The 16,874-nt window shown below is 40.9% G+C and overlaps 1 protein-coding gene across 1 annotated transcript in view; it reads left to right on the top strand.

The window, feature by feature from the left end:
- Nucleotides 1–16,874, top strand: part of LOC139386592 (RNA polymerase II associated protein 2) — a 32,502-nt gene continuing 15,628 nt past the window's right edge. Inside the window, 6 exon segments of the mRNA XM_071132271.1 lie at nucleotides 1–350; nucleotides 2,616–2,825; nucleotides 2,974–3,036; nucleotides 4,603–4,727; nucleotides 4,937–5,004; nucleotides 5,319–5,425. Of these exon segments, the coding sequence (XP_070988372.1) occupies nucleotides 80–350; nucleotides 2,616–2,825; nucleotides 2,974–3,036; nucleotides 4,603–4,727; nucleotides 4,937–5,004; nucleotides 5,319–5,425 (844 nt within the window). The 5' untranslated portion in view covers nucleotides 1–79.

Here is a 16,874-nt window from a genome sequence, read left to right on the forward strand (position 1 = left end):
AGGCACACTTTACCTAAAGCTTGTAGGTGGAGACAGAACATATTAAACGTGTATTATAAAACATTTTAAAGGGTCATACATGCTTATAACAAGTTATAAAGCATTGTACCTGCAGGCTTTAAGTAAAATGTTACTGTCATACACTTATAGAAGGAAAACAGTGAAGGAAAGAGAGCAGAAGAGAGGGAGAACATGAAAGGGAAAGAAATATGTAAGGGAGAGCGACTGTATTGTGTGTTCATCCAGAGACTTGATGCTGTTGAAGTCGGGAAACTGGTCAAAGAAGATCGAAGTGGCGAAAGCCTTCAAAGGAGAGGAGATCAGCGTGAATCTAATCAGCTCAGAATACGGTCAGGCAGTTAACTGTCAGGATTTTACGTTTGTTATTGTTCAAAATACACTTGTACAAACTACATAAAACTTCTAAAAGGCAGTTTAAGTCTAATTAAATTGTTTCAGTGATAATTGTAAAAAGTAAGAATATACAGTGCCTTGCGAAAGTATTCGGCCCCCTTGAACTTTGCGTCCTTTTGCCACGTTTCAGGCTTCAAACATAAAGATATAAAACGGTATTTTTTTGTGAAGAATCAACAACAAGTGGGACACAATCATGAAGTGGAACAACATTTATTGGATATTTCAAACTTTTTTAACAAATCAAAAAATGAAAAATTGGGCGTGCAAAATTATTCAGCCCCTTTACTTTCAGTGCAGCAAACTCTCTCCAGAAGTTCAGTGAGGATCTCTGAATGATCCAATGTTGACCTAAATGACTAATGATGATAAATACAATCCACCTGTGTGTAATCAAGTCTCCGTATAAATGCACCTGCACTGTGATAGTCTCAGAGGTCCGTTAAAAGCGCACACCAGGCAGGTCCGAGATACTGTTGTGAAGAAGTTTAAAGCCGGATTTGGATACAAAAAGATTTCCCAAGCTTTAAACATCCCAAGGAGCACTGTGCAAGCGATAATATTGAAATGGAAGGAGTATCAGACCACTGCAAATCTACCAAGACCTGGCCGTCCCTCTAAACTTTCAGCTCATACAAGGAGAAGACTGATCAGAGATGCAGCCAAGAGGCCCATGATCACTCTGGATGAACTGCAGAGATCTACAGCTGAGGTGGGAGACTCTGTCCATAGGACAACAATCAGTCGTATATTGCACAAATCTGGCCTTTATGGAAGAGTGGCAAGAAGAAAGCCATTTCTTAAAGAAATCCATAAAAAGTGTCATTTAAAGTTTGCCACAAGCCACCTGGGAGACACACCAAACATGTGGAAGAAGGTGCTCTGGTCAGATGAAACCAAAATTGAACTTTTTGGCAACAATGCAAAACGTTATGTTTGGCGTAAAAGCAACACAGCTCATCACACTGAACACACCATCCCCACTGTCAAACATGGTGGTGGCGGCCTCCCGGGTGGCGCAGTGGTTAAGGGCGCTGTACTGCAGCGCCAGCTGTGCCATCAGAGTCCTGGGTTCGCGCCCAGGCTCTGTCGTAACCGGCCGCGACCGGGAGGTCCGTGGGGCGACGCACAATTGGCCTAGCGTCGCCCGGGTTAGGGAGGGCTTGGTCGGTAGGGGTGTCCTTGTCTCATTGCGCACCAGCGACTCCTGTGGCGGGCTGGGCGCAGTGTACGCTAGCCAAGGTGGCCAGGTGCACGGTGTTTCCTCCGGCGCATTGGTGCGGCTGGCTTCCGGGTTGGATGTGCGCTGTGTTAAAGAAGCAGCGGCTTGGTTGGTTGTGTATCGGAGGACGCATGACTTTCAACCTTCGTCTCTCCCGAGCCCGTACGGGAGTTGTAGCGATGAGACAAGATAGTAGCTACTACAACAATTGGATACTACGAAATTGGGGAGAAAAAGGGGTGAAATTCAAAAAAAAAAAAAAAAAAAAAAAACATGGTGGTGGCAGCATCATGGTTTGGGCCTGCTTTTCTTCAGCAGGGACAGGGAAGATGGTTAAAATTGATGGGAAGATGGATGGAGCCAAATACAGGACCATTCTGGAAGAAAACCTGATGGAGTCTGCAAAAGACCTGAGACTGGGACGGAGATTTGTCTTCCAACAAGACAATGATCCAAAACATAAAGCAAAATCTACAATGGAATGGTTCAAAAATAAACATATCCAGGTGTTAGAATGGCCAAGTCAAAGTCCAGACCTGAATCCAATCGAGAATCTGTGGAAAGAACTGAAAACTGCTGTTCACAAATGCTCTCCATCCAACCTCACTGAGCTCGAGCTGTTTTGCAAGGAGGAATGGGAAAAAAAATTCAGTCTCTCGATGTGCAAAACTGATAGAGACATACCCCAAGCGACTTACAGCTGTAATCGCAGCAAAAGGTGGCACTACAAAGTATTAACTTAAGGGGGCTGAATAATTTTTGATTTGTTAAAAAAGTTTGAAATATCCAATAAATGTTGTTCCACTTCATGATTGTGTCCCACTTGTTGTTGATTCTTCACAAAAAAATACAGTTTTATATCTTTATGTTTGAAGCCTGAAATGTGGCAAAAGGTCGCAAAGTTCAAGGGGGCCGAATACTTTCGCAAGGCACTGTACACCTCCTTCTATTAACTACTCTGAGATCTTCCTCTCTGCAGTGGGGTTGGACATTCAGCAGAAGTTTAGTGCCTTCTACTCTGGACCAAAGAGGTACGGAGGTGAATCATTCACACCTGAGCAACATGACACGATGCACATAGCACAGGCTAACGCTCAGAGATCACAGGGTGCAACACAGAGAACACAGCCAACAGGTCAGCAAACACAGGCTACGGCACAGAAGAGAAACTCCACATCCGCAGAAAAGGGTAGGCTGATTTTACACCAAACATTAGAATGCTTTGAGCTATTACTAAGTTGTACTTGCAGACTCACAGGACTGTTTTTGTTTTTGTTTTGAAATAAAATGTGCAATATCTTTTTTTTCCCGCTGAAATTCCGGTTCCTCACAACCAGTTCCAGGCAAAAGACAATGTAACCACTTCTGCAAAAACAAGGATCAGTGTGGCCACGACTGCTGTGAGTCAAGTTTTTAGTCCTCAAAAACTGTCCATTCCATTCCTCAATTGACACTTAGAATAGTTAAAATGTTTGATTAATGTATTATAGTGTACAGTGCCTTCAGAAAGTATTCATACCCCATGACTTTTTCCACATTTTGTTGTTTTACAGCCTGAATTCAAAATTGATTACATTCATTTTTTTTAAACACTTTTCTCATCGATTTACACACACTACCCCATAATGACAGTGAAAATATGTTTTTAGACATCTTTGCAAATTTATTTAAAGTTAAATACAGAAGTGTTCACACCGCTGAGTTAATACTTTGTAGAAGCACATTTGGTGGAAATTACAGCTGTGGGTCTTTCTGGGTGAGTTCTAAGAGCTTTTCACACCTGGATTGTGCAACATTTACCCATGTATTATTTTCAAAATTCTTCAAGCTCTGTCAAATTGCCATAGATTTTCAACTCGCCCACTCAGGAACATTCACTGTCTTCTTGGTAAGCAGCTCCAGTGTAGATTTGGCCTTGTGTTGTAGGTTATTGTCCTGCTGAAAGGTAAATTAATCTCCCAGTGTCTAGTGGAATGCAGACTGAACCAGGTTTTCCTCTAGGATTTTGCCTGTGCTTAGTCCTTAACGATTACAAGCATACCCATAACATGATGCAGCCACCACTGTGCTTGAAAATGTGGAGAGAGGTACTCCCTAATGTGTTGTATTGGTTTTGCCCCAAACATAACACTTTGTATTCTGGACAAGAACTTAATTGCTTTGCCATAAACAGAATGCATGTTTTGGAATATTTGTATTCTGTACAGGATTACTTATTTTCACTCTGTCAATTAGGTTAGTTTTGTAGAGAAACTACAACATTGTTGATCCATCCTCAGTTCTCTCTTATCACTGCCATTAAACTCTGTAACTGTTTAAAAGTCACCATTGGCCTCATGGTGAAATCCCTGAGCGGTTTCCTTCCTCTCCGGCAACTGAGTTAGGAAGGATGCCTGTATCTTTGTAGTGACTGGGTGTATTGATACACCATCCAAAGTGTAAATAATAACTTCACCATGTTCAAAGGGATATTCAATGTCTGCTTTTTTTCAATTTTTACCCATCTACCAATAGGTGCCCTTCTTTGTGAGGCATTGGAAAACATTCCTGGTCTTTGTGGTTGAATCTGTTTTTTAAATTCACTGCTCTACTGAGGGACCTTACACATAATTGTATGTGTGGGGTACAGAGATGAGGTAGTCATTTAGCAGTCATGTTAAACACGTACTGCACACAGAGTGAGTCCATGCAACTTATTATGTGACTTGTTAAGCACATTTTTACACCTGAACTTGTTTAGGCTTACCGTAACAAAGGGGTTTAATACTTATTGACGTATTGAGTAAACTTTTCTAAAAACACACAGTTATTCCACTTTGATATAACGGGCTATTATGTGTAGGCCAGTGACAAAGAATGTAAAATGAATAATTTTTTTATTCATGCTGTAACACACAATGTAGAAAAGGTCAAGGGGTCAACTTCCTGAAGACGCTGTATTTTCATATCCTAATTATGTTTCCCAGGTCAAAATGGAGTGCCGGTGGTTCTGAAGAGACCTATGAATCAGCATTCGAGTTTCTCCTCCTACCTCCAAGACCTGAAGACCAGGAGTGATACACTGACGGAGACTCCAGTCAAACGCCTCAAAGTGAGAGAACACCTGACAAGAACTGCAGCAGTCCTTTAAAATATAACCTCTTTGGGCTGAATTCTAACTTAAGAGACTCACACAAGACTCATTCATACTTTGGCATAAATCATGCATTGAAATCAAAGGCGTGACATGTTTTAGCTTTTTTAAATGTTTTATGTGTCAACTGAATTTGTGTTTTGTCTGCCTGTTGCTTGTTCCTTTAGATGAGAATGAGTGGTAGGACTGGGGCTACGAACATTCAGCAATTTTCTTATACACCTGCTGCTTGCAGGTACATACACTCTTTTTCCACATCCAAAACATACAGTTCATCAGGTTGGAGTTTTTTTTATTTTTTAAGTGTTTACCTTATTTAACTAGGCAAGTCAGTTAAGAACAAATTCTTATTTTCAATGACGGCCTAGGAACAGTGGGTTAACTGCCTTGTTCAGGGGCAGAACAACAGATTTGTACCTTGTCAGCTTGGGGATTTGAACTTGCAACCAACGCTCTAACCACTAGGCTACCCTGCCGCCCAGAGTTAATTGATTACCAATGCAAACTGTATCTGACACTTTCCTCATCTTTTCTTAAAATGTTTTGAAGGTTTGTAGGTAATCATTATGGCGCTTCAACAATACAACAGAGTGTGGAATCAGCTGAGGACTTTGCAACGCCCCAAGAGATGGCATATCTTGAGAACTATGACCATGGTAGGTTTAGTATCAGAATCCCTCTAGAGAAGAGATGGGCAACTTTGATGGAGTGGGGGCCACAAAAAATCTGAACTCATCATAAGGGGCCGCAGTGGCTCGTGTGTCTGCGTACCCTCATCCATACCCACACATGCAGTCAGAGCTGGCCCTAGCTTTTTAGTGGCCCCCCAACTCGACAGTGAGATAAAAAAATATATGTTTTACAGTTCATTTCCTGCAATCCTACACATTTTGCCATGGAGGTCCTGGGCTGGCGTGGTTACAGGTGGTCTGCGGTTGTGAGGCCAGTTGGACGTACTGCCAAATTCTGTAAAACAACATTTAAGGTGGCTTATGGTAGAGAAATTAACATTCAATTCTCTACCAACAGCTCTGGTGGACATTCCTGCAGTCAGCATGCCAATTGCACACTCCCTCAAAACTTGAGACATCTGTGGCATTGTGTTGTGACAAAACTGCACATTTTAGTGGCCTTTTATTGTCCCCAGCACAAGTTGCACCTGTGTAATGATCATGCTGTTTAATCAGCTTGTTGATATGCCACAAGTGTCAGGTGGATGGATTATCTTGGCAAAGGAGAAATGCTCACTAACAGGGATGTTTAAAAAAATGTGCACACAAAATGTGAGAAACATTTCTGGGATCTTTTATTTCAGCTCACGAAAAATGCAACTAACAATTTACATGTTGTGTTTATATTTTTGTTCAGTATACATTTTCTTTGCTTTCAGTGACTGACATAACAAGAGAAAAGATGCTGATGCACAACCAAATTTCGAAAATTGCACCTTGTGTATTCTACTATTGTAACTCTTTACTATTTATATTTGACTACTTTTACTTCACTACATACCTAATGAAAAGAATGTACTTTTTACTACATACAATTTCCCTGACACCCAAAAGTACTCAGTCATTACATTATGAATGCTTAGCTGGACAGGAAAATGGTCCAATTCACGCAGTTATCAAGAGAACATCCCTGGTCATCACCACTGCCTCTGATCTGGTCGACTCACTAAACTTTGTTTGTAATTTATGTCTGCGTGTTGTATTGTGCCCCTGGCTATCTGTACAATTAAAACATGTGATAATGGTGCCAGCTGGCTTGCTTAATATAAGCAATTTGAAATGATTTATACTTTTACTTTTGATACTTAAGTATATTTTTGCAATTACATTTACTTTTGATACTTAAGTACATGTATATGTAAAACCAAATACTTTTAGACTTTTACTCAAGTAGTATTTTACTGGGTGACTTTCACTTTTAATTGAGTCATTTTATTTTAAGAGATCTTTACTTTTACTCAAGTATGACAATTGGGTACTTTTCCACCACTAGTATTCTAGTATTCTAACTCTCAACATATTTCTATTAATTATTCATTTTGGGGGGGGGGGGGGGGGCTTGATCGACAAAAAAGGGGCCATGCGGGCTGCCAGTATACAGCAGTGTGGAAAAGTAATGGTAGTTAATGGACCCTTGAGAGGAGTAACTCAAAAGATATCTCTCTACAGAGTATAATGACTACCTGGAAGACATATATCAGACAATGGGAGAAGAGGAACCACCACCTATTCAAACCCCTACAAAGTCACAAAGTAGGACTTCTCAGTTACTAAAACTATGTCATACTATATTTAAACATTTTTACAATCATATCCTATGATTCCAAGTCGTACTCCCTTGTAGATTCAATACTGTATGCACATATTATTTTCCAGTAGACTACTTACTTCAAACACTGCAAACAGACATACATTTTACATCAACATCTCATCTCTCAACATTAATCAACATCTATGTTTTCAGGCACTTCAATGTGGAGGAAACCCAGTGCCTACAACGGAGGGTCACTCAGCCACAGCACCCCCCAAAGCCAGGGCATGGGTTACTCCCAAAGCCACAGCACTACTCAAAGCCAGAGCACGGGTTACCCACAGAGCCACAGCACCCACCAAACTCATAGCATGGGTTACCCCCAAAGTCATTTTCCCCTTCAAAACCAGAGTAGGGAGGAAACCCAGAGTCACAATAACCCCCAAAGCCAGACTAGCGGTTACAGCACTCCCCAAAGCCAGAGCAGGAGTTACTCTCCGAGTCCCATCGTAGACTTGACCGATGACAGTGGCTTCCTCTCGTCGTCACACGCCCCCAGCGTGACCTTTGACCTGGGAGACGAATGGGATGATTTTGACGACGACAACTTAGTTCACGCCAGTGAGACATCATGCACCACTGTAGCTAACACTCAGGGGATTGACCGTGACAAGCTGAAAGGTATTCTACTACAGAACATCCAGGGTTGGAGTCAATTTAATTAAAATTCTGTCAATTCAGGAAGTAAACATTCATTCCAATTCTTCCTCATTGAAAAGAATTAAGAAAAATTGGAATTGAAATCAGAATTTCACTTTACTTCCTGAACTAACCGAATTGAAATAGAATTGACCCCAACCCTCTGTTCATCAATTACAGTTTGATTGGTAATTTTGATCTGATCTTCAATTAATCATGAAATGATGGACACGTGTTTTCAGGTCACTCAACACCACTACCATCCACTTATGTACAACCCAAACCCCGCTTCACTGTGTCCAGTGCCCCACTCAGGTGAGTTCTACTTGTACCAAACTTCACTGTGTCACAAGATGTCAAACCACTGTCATTACACTGAATTAAATATGATCTTTGCCAGCAGGCTATATTTGGCATGGGATGTGATAGTGATGTTATTTCCCGGTTGTATGCCAACTAGTTTCTGGTTATAGAGATGTCAGCAAGTAGAAACTTGGTACTGTTGTACAGATGTAGGATTTTAATTTGAGCCAGTTTGCTACAGCAGGAAAATAATCCTGCAGCAACAGGAAATGTGAATTATGTGATTTATAATGAATGCATTTTTTTTGGAGAGTTGATACATTTTTCATAAGGGGAAATCAAATCTGAAATTTCAAAGTGAAATGACTAACTTTGGAAGCCTTTTTTAATCCTCAAATACACTACTAGTTTTACATTTCCTGCATTGCAGGAAAGTTCTCCTGCAACACAGCGATCAAATTAAGATCCTATATCTGTAAATACTTGATAAATGTGTCCTAAACCAAATTATTATCAATGTAAAATGTCATGTTTTATTTGTGTGTCCCAGGTCAACCTCCCCAGTTATTCCTCAGATAGCAGTTACTAGTCTCTCAGTCAGACCACATAACCTCCAGGCTTCTGCTCCCTGGAGCCACTCTGACAACAAGGCCACAGTGAGTTACTAACTACCCCTAGCAACTCAGTTGACTTCATCTCAATGCTGAATCTGACATCAAAATTAAACTGACGACAAAGCCAAGGCTTCTGTTATGATATTGAATGATTTTTTTTTTTTTTTTTACACAAATCACATGATTTTAAATGTTTTAGCCCATTTGTTTCCAAACACATTTGAAAAGTAATATTTTCCATCTGCAGAGGACATTCAGTGAACCCTCTGTGAAAGCACCCTCCTTCCCAAAACAGACTGATAAAAGCATGGCTCCGCTGGGAGGACAGTTTGATTTCTTCTCAAAGACGACTACCCCAAACAATGGCAATGCGACTGGCAAAAGGTAAGGAGGAACTATAGCGAAAGAATAGTTCATTTCCTTTACTTTTTATCAATACAACTTGTAAGCAGATTATGCATTAACTTTATATCATTGATAGATAGCATGATTCCTCATCATTGCAGGCTCCAGGGAGAGGACAACAGCAAGGAAGTGGATGCATTCATGGGTATATTTGATGGACTATTTTAGAAGTGTTTATAGTTGTATGGACGGGTTCCATGACAATGTTTCATGTTACTGTGTATGTTATACTTTATTTATACTGTTTGCTGTTTGAGATGAACTGTTAGATTTACTGTTGATCCTATTTGAAAATGTTTCTATCATTCAGGAGTAAGAACATTCAATCATCATTAGCAGGTGGTCAAAAAAGTATTATATATCTATGTACTTAATTGAATAAACACAATATTTATTCAGAGGAAGTCTGAGGGGATTATATCTAAATATTATCATTTTTATATTGACATCTAGGAAAGTATCAAACCTTAAAAACGCGTGTGCGTGGACAATCCTATGGGTGGAGTGTTTCCACATGATATGGGTAAAGTTTAATGTGGTAGGGGGGCTGGCGAGTGGTATTTTGTTTTTTGGGGGGGTAGAAGTTAGTAAGGAATTATTTGGTTTTGAATTTTATTTTCATGGTTGTATAGAATTGGGCAGATCATGATTGTTCGTACACAGTGGTGATTTTAGCATATAAGTCTTGGTGGGGAAAACTCAAATGTTATTTTTTGTTGTTGTTGATGCATGCCAGCAAAGCCACTACACAACACTAAACAATACATTAATTGCACTATGACGGTGACACACGGTGCCCACAAACTGTTAAGGCCTACATAAACCTGTCCCAACAGCAGAGCTTTCTTTCCAGCACAATGGAGTGAATCCTTACCACTGCTACACCTGGTCATCAGCGGAGCCTTGTCTGGCAGCGAAACAGTTAATTCATTCTCATTTACTGCCTTTTTTTAAAACATAGCTGATATGGCTGACTTGCAACAAGTGTGGTTTCTACGGACAATTGAGATGTACAAACTATGGCATAAGGGAACGATAAGAGGCTATACGTAATTTAAATGAAGACTTTAATGAGCAAGCTAAGACAGATGTTGTCAATAGAACTATTCTTTCAGCACCTTTGAAATATACAGTGGCAAAATTCAGAACATGGGGCGTTCTTACAGAATTATCACTGTACACCAAGTCAGAACCGTAGGATAAGTAAAGGGGGCATATAAGAAGACAGTGAAAGCTCTTACAATATTCGATGATGACATTTCTCTAAAACAGGCTATATGATACATGTGCACCACCAAGTCAGAACAGTAGGCTAAGTTATGAGGGGGAAAGGGACCAAATTATTAGGGTGAGGCACATGGGCTACTAACAGCTTACTACACAACATATACTTAGTATTACTTTCTTAACCACAGTATACATATCCCCTTCACATATTACATCATTTCTGCAGCAGCATATAAGACATTTTTGGACTCACCTTGTTGTGCAGTGCCCACTTGAACAGGGCAGTGGTGCGGCAGTTATTCTTGTGGTCAAATTTTGTAATAAAAGTCCGGCATTCTCTGGATTTATGGTGCTTTCAAGACAACTGGGAACCGGGAAAAGGTTGCTCTAAAAAGAAGCCCAATATCCCTTGGAATTCCGAGTTGGATGACTGTTCAAAACTTATTTTCCCAGTCAGAGCTTGTTTTTTCCGGGTTCCCAGTTGTCTTGAACTCACTGAAGTCTGAGATTTTCCTGTTCCTATTTTTTCAGTTGTTTTGAACATGGCAGAAGTCATGCAGGATTGACAGCATGGCAAATGTATTTAACATTTTCTGGCCCATGGTGTTGCATGTGAATGTTTATCCTTTTAAGCTTGGAAAATAGACTCTTAAACCCAGACTTCACTGAATAGCAGGCTAGTGATTGCTTTGCAACGCTTACAGTTATCCACTGATTCCTTCCAAACCACTCATTGTTGAATTTCTGATTTCCAATGGCCAATGAGAACCGATACGGGGCGCAGGTAGCCGAGTGGTTAGAGTGTTGGGCCAGTAACTGAAAGGTTGCTAGATCAAATCCTCAAGCTGACAAAGTAAAAATATGTCGTTCTGCCCCTGAACAAGGCGGTTCACCCACTGTTCCTAGGCTGTCATTGTAAATAGGATTTTGTTCTTAACTGACTTCCCTAGTACAATAAAGGTACAAAATAAAAAACAAATCTATGATTTCTCTTGATATGAAAAGGATTTGCCAGTAGATTGTCGACGTGGTTCATGATGATGACTGCTTGTCTAGCTCTCTAGCTAAGATTTTGAAAGTATGATGTTGACATTTTATCTGTGGCCAATGACCTTGAGCCTTCTTGGATGGGCACTTGTAATGTAAATCTATGGCAGCACCCAAGGGGCATGAATTTTCGAGCTCTACCCGTAGATTTTGCAGTGACGTAGTATCCCCATGAGTGACAGAACACTGAGCCAATCGCGGTGCAACTAGAGAACATTACCAACCCCTACGCTCCGTATTGTCTGTTGGCTGCCCCACCACCACAAAACGCACTGAGCTATGCTGAAACACCTGCATTTTGGAGCTCTATCACTAAAGAAAGCAACAAAGAAACCATGTGTGTATATGACTTTATTAACAAATTAAAACATTTTTTTTAAAACATCGTTTGCAAACTTATATGTGACACGTATTAATGTCAAAATAACATGCAAATATATATATATTTTTTTTTTAGCTAAACAGGTGGGGCTCAAAACATCTGAGTGAAAATCAATGGGGGTCCCCTGTCCATAATTACAAGTTTAGGTAGCTGGCCGCTAACTTACCAATCTATACTGAACAAAAGTATAAGCTCATCATGCAACAATTTCAACTATTTTACAGTTCATATAAGGAAATCAGTCAATTGAAATAAATTCATTAGGCCCTAATCTATGGATTTCACATGAATGGGCAGTGGTGCGGCCATGGTGGGCCTGAGAGGGCATAGGCCCAGCCACATGGGAGCAAGGCCCCACCCGATCAAATTGAGTATTTCCCCACAACAAGCTTTGTTACAGACAGATATACTCCTCAGTTTGATCAGCTGTCCGGGTGGCTGGTCTCTTACGATCCCAAGCGTTTCTCCATTGCCAAGATAATCCATCCACCTGACAGGTGTGGCATATCCAGAAGCTGATTAAACAGCATAATCATTACACAGGTGCACCTTGTGCTGGGGACAATAAAAAGGCCACTCTAAAATGTGCCGTTTTGTCACGCAACGCCACAAATGTCTCAACTTGAGGGAGCATGCAATTGGCATGCTGACTGCAGGAATATCCAACAGAACTGTTGCCAGAGAATTAAATGTTAATTTCTTTATTATAAGCCACCTCCAACATCATTTTAGAGATTTTGTCAGTATGTCCAACCGACGTCACAACCGCAGACCATGTGTAACCACGCCAGCCCAGGACCTCCACATCCGGCTTCTTCACCTGCGGGATCGTCTGGCTCCCAAGTGGGTGGACCACCCGGTCATGTGAAATCCATAGATTAGGGCCTAATGAATTTATTTAAATAGACTGATTTCCTTCTATGAACTGTTGTTCAGTAAAATATTTGAAATTGTTCCATGTTGCGTTTATAGTTTCTACACTTAAGAGTAAAAATAGAGCAAAATATTTTGAGAAACTTTTTTTTTTTATAGACAACAAACTTCAAGAGTTGGTTTGATGGGTTTATTCCAGTTGTCATCGTCCTGCTTAAATTGTATTTATTTCAAATAAATCTGACATTTTTCACATTTTACAATCATAAATAGTTAACATAAATACAATTCAACTTTCACATCAATACGTTTGAGTTCATAATTACATAACATGATTTAATAGTGGAAGGTTTGAGTCCAGCTTATTTTTAGTTCCATTTTGACAAAAAGTTGTTTTTATAGTCATAATGCATCTTGTTTCCCAAAGTATACTGTTCACAATATTATCCACCATAGTTATTTAGTAAAGTCAATGCATATTATTGTCCACAATAATTATTTAGCTATGTCATCCATGTGAATCTAAGAAACAGTGAAAGACAGACTTGTGATTTATACATACAGTGTCTTCAGAGAATATTTATATTCAAATTTGTACAAGTTAATTAGTAATGAAAAGCTGAAATGTCTCGAGTCTAATTATTCAACCCCTTTGTTATGGAAAGCATAAGTTCAGGAGTAAAAAATATGCTTAACAAGTTACATGGACTCACTCTGTGTGCAATAAGTGTTTAACATGATTTTTGAATGACTCTCACATCTCTGTACCCCACACACAGAATTAGCTGTAAAGTCCCTTAGTTGAGCAGTTCATTTTAAAACAGATTCAACCACAAAGACTAGGGAGATTTCAATGCCTCGACAAGAAAGGGCACTTATTGGTAGATGGGTAAAACATTTAAAAAGCAGACATGGAATATGCCTTTGAACATGGTGAACTTACTAATTACACTTTTGATGGCGTATCAACACACCCTGTCACTACAAAGATAAAGGCGTCCCTTCTAGCTCAGTTGCCGGAGAGGAAGGAAACCGCTCAGGGATCTCACCATGAGGCCAATGGTGACTTTAAAACAGTTAGAGTTTAATGGTGGTGATTGAAAGCTGAAGATGAAGCAACATTGCTAACCTAGCTGACAGAGTGAAAAGAAGGAAGCCTGTACAGAATAACAATATTCCAGAATATGCATCCTGTTTGCAATAAGGCACTAAAAATACGGCCAAAAATGTGGCAAAGAACTGAATTTGGTCCTGAATACAAAGCGTTATGTTTGGGACAAATCCAACAACATATCACTGAGTACCACTTCCTATTTTCAAGCATGGTGATTGCTTCATCATGTTATGAGTCATCGGCAAGGACTAGGGAGTTTTTTAGGATAACAAGGAAAGGGAGCTAAGCACAGAGGAAAACCTGGTTCAGTCTGCTTTCCAACCGACACTGCGAGACAAATTCACCTTTCAGTAGGACAATAACCTAAAACACAAGGCCATAAATACAGTTGAAGTCGGAAGTATACACCTCAGCCAAATACATTTAAACTCAGTTTTTCACAATTCCTGACATTTAATGCTAGTAAAAATTCCCTGTATTAGATCAGTTAGGATCACCACTTTATTTTAAGAATGTGAAATGTCAGAATAATATAAGAGAGAATTATTTATTTCAGCATTTATTTATTTCATCACATTCCCAGTGGGTCAGAAGTTTACATACACTCAATTAGTATTTGGTAGCATTGCCTTTCAATTGTTTCACTTGGGTCAAACGTTTCAGGTAGCCTTCCACAAGCTTCCCACAATAAGTTGGGTGAATTTTGGCCCATTCCTTCTGACAGAGCTGGTGTAACTGAGTCAGGTTTGTAGGCCTCCTTGCTTGCACATGCCTTTTCAGTTCTGCCCACAAATTTTCTATAGGATTGAGGTCAGGGCTTTGTGATGGCCACTCCAATACCTTGACTTTGTTGTCCTTAAGCCATTTTGTCACAACTTTGGAAGTATGCTTGGGGTCATTGTCCATTTTGAAGACTCATTTGCAACCAAGCTTTAACTGATGTCTTGAGATGTTGCTTCAATATATCCACATAAATTTCCTGCCTCATGATGCCATCTATTTTGTGAAGTGCACCAGGATCTCCTGCAGCAAAGCACCCCCACAACATGATGCTGCCACCCCCGTGCTTCACGGTTGGGATGGTGTTCTTCGGCTTGCAAGCCTCACCCTTTTTACTCCAAACATAACAATGGTTATTATGGCCAAACAGTTCTATTTTTGTTTCATCAGACCAGAGGACATTTCTCCAAAAAGTATGATCTTTGTCCCCATGTGCAGTTGCAAACCGTGGTCTGGCTTTTTTATGGCGGTTTTGGAGCAGTGGCTTCTTCCTTGCTGAGCAGCCTTTCAGGTTATGTCGATATAGGACTCGTTTTACTGGGGATATAGATACTTTTGTACCCGTTTCCTCCAGCATCTTCACAAGGTCCTTCGCTGTTGTTCTGCGATTGAGTTGTAGTTTTCACACCAAAGTACATTAATCTCTAGGAGATAGAACGCGTCTCTGTCCTCAGCTCATCCTCTTTGACCGTGGGCGTCCTGTTGGTAATACCGGCCTGCCGGCTCGGCCCGGCCTCCCGTAAAGGGTCTGAAGAAGACCAGGAGGGCCGACCAGCAGCTGCACGGGCCGAACATGTCGTCTTCCTCCTGTTCCTTGGTCTGGGGCCCAGGCAGCCTGGCCACCTGGCCCAGCAGGGTGGCGAGAGCCACGCCCACCGAGGAGGCCTTCCGGGCTGCCCAGCCGAAACAATGAAGAGGGGGAGGGTGAAGAGGTGGGGACAGTAAGAGAGAGGGGTCAGGGTGGGGAATGGGTGGGAGAGAGTGATGGAGTAGACAGGGAAGTGTGAAGAGGGGCAAAGGGTAGGATGGTTGGTCAGAGAGGAGAGGACGTGAGGAGGAAGGTATTATAGCTGCAGTAGGAAAGAGGTAAGAAAGTGGGTAGGGTAAGGGATGTGTGGATTAAAAGAGTGGTAGGAAATAAGGTATGGGAGAGGATCATCAAGAATATCAAACAACATGGAGGATGTTCCATTCAGACAATCCATCCCGTTCCTCACCTTTCTGTAGTAGGCTGCAGCAGGAGGAAGACTTGTCTCGGCGACGGAGTCAGGGTCTTCTCCACCTGCTCAAGCAAGCCAACCAGCAGCTCATTGGGACTGCAAACCTGACCAATCACAGACAATAATGAAGCAGTTATTCAAATCTTAAGCCATGTATCCCAGATCTGTTTGTACTGTCTTGCCAACTCCTATGGTGGGAATACATCACAAATACAGTAGATCTGGGGCCAGGCTAGCAAACATTTACATGTTATTTCCTAAAAAACAATATTAGACCAGTGTTTGGAGTAATAACTTATAATGGTTATAACATGTAGACAGGCTTCCAGTAGGTGTGTGAGGATGGCGAGACGTGATTAAGATTCTTGTCCTCTTTCTTCAACAAAATCTTAAAACAGAGGACCCAGCAGGTTCCAGCCCATACCATAATTGTGGCCCAGAGTTTTCCCTGGTCAAATCATGTGGTCAGGAAAACCTCAGGGCCCAAACTATAAGATTTTCCACAACCAGAGAAGCGGCACAATACATCCAAATAAATACACCTGGTATTGATCTTGTGTACACCTGGTATGGATGTCTGGTTCAATCTTCAGCTCACCTTATTTTCCTCATCTATGACAATACGCAAAACCTGGAACACAGAAAGGAAAACGCTGCACACTGCTTCTCATGCTCCCAGGTGATATTTATTTATAACAACGTTTTGACCCATAGGTCTTCATCAGGCATCCTGTTTCACCAGGTTTCCCAGGTGGGTGTGGAAGGTCCTATATATAGGGGCAATACTCTGTGACATCACTTCCTGAAACAGGAGGTAAAGAATGTATAACAGTTTCACAATATTATTATTTTATTTAACCAGGAAGGGCTCATTGAGATTTAAAATCTCGTTTTCAAGAGCGTCCTGGCCAAGATAGACAGCACCAAGGGGTTCATTTATAGAGTTTACATAAGCATGGAATTCAACAAGACCGACGGGTCGAAACGGTGTTATAAATAAATATCACCTGGGAGCATGATGCAGCAGTGTGCGGCGTTTTCCGTTCTGTTTTCCATGAGTTTGCCTCCAACTCCTGCGGAAAGTACCTGGATGTGTTCTTCAGCTTTACTACTCAGAACCTGAACATTATCTCCCCTTTCTATACAGGTACGTCCAGCCACCTGGAAAACGTCATAATC

Source organism: Oncorhynchus clarkii, chromosome 28, assembly GCF_045791955.1.
Source record: "Oncorhynchus clarkii lewisi isolate Uvic-CL-2024 chromosome 28, UVic_Ocla_1.0, whole genome shotgun sequence".
NCBI classification, from domain to species: domain Eukaryota; kingdom Metazoa; phylum Chordata; class Actinopteri; order Salmoniformes; family Salmonidae; genus Oncorhynchus; species Oncorhynchus clarkii.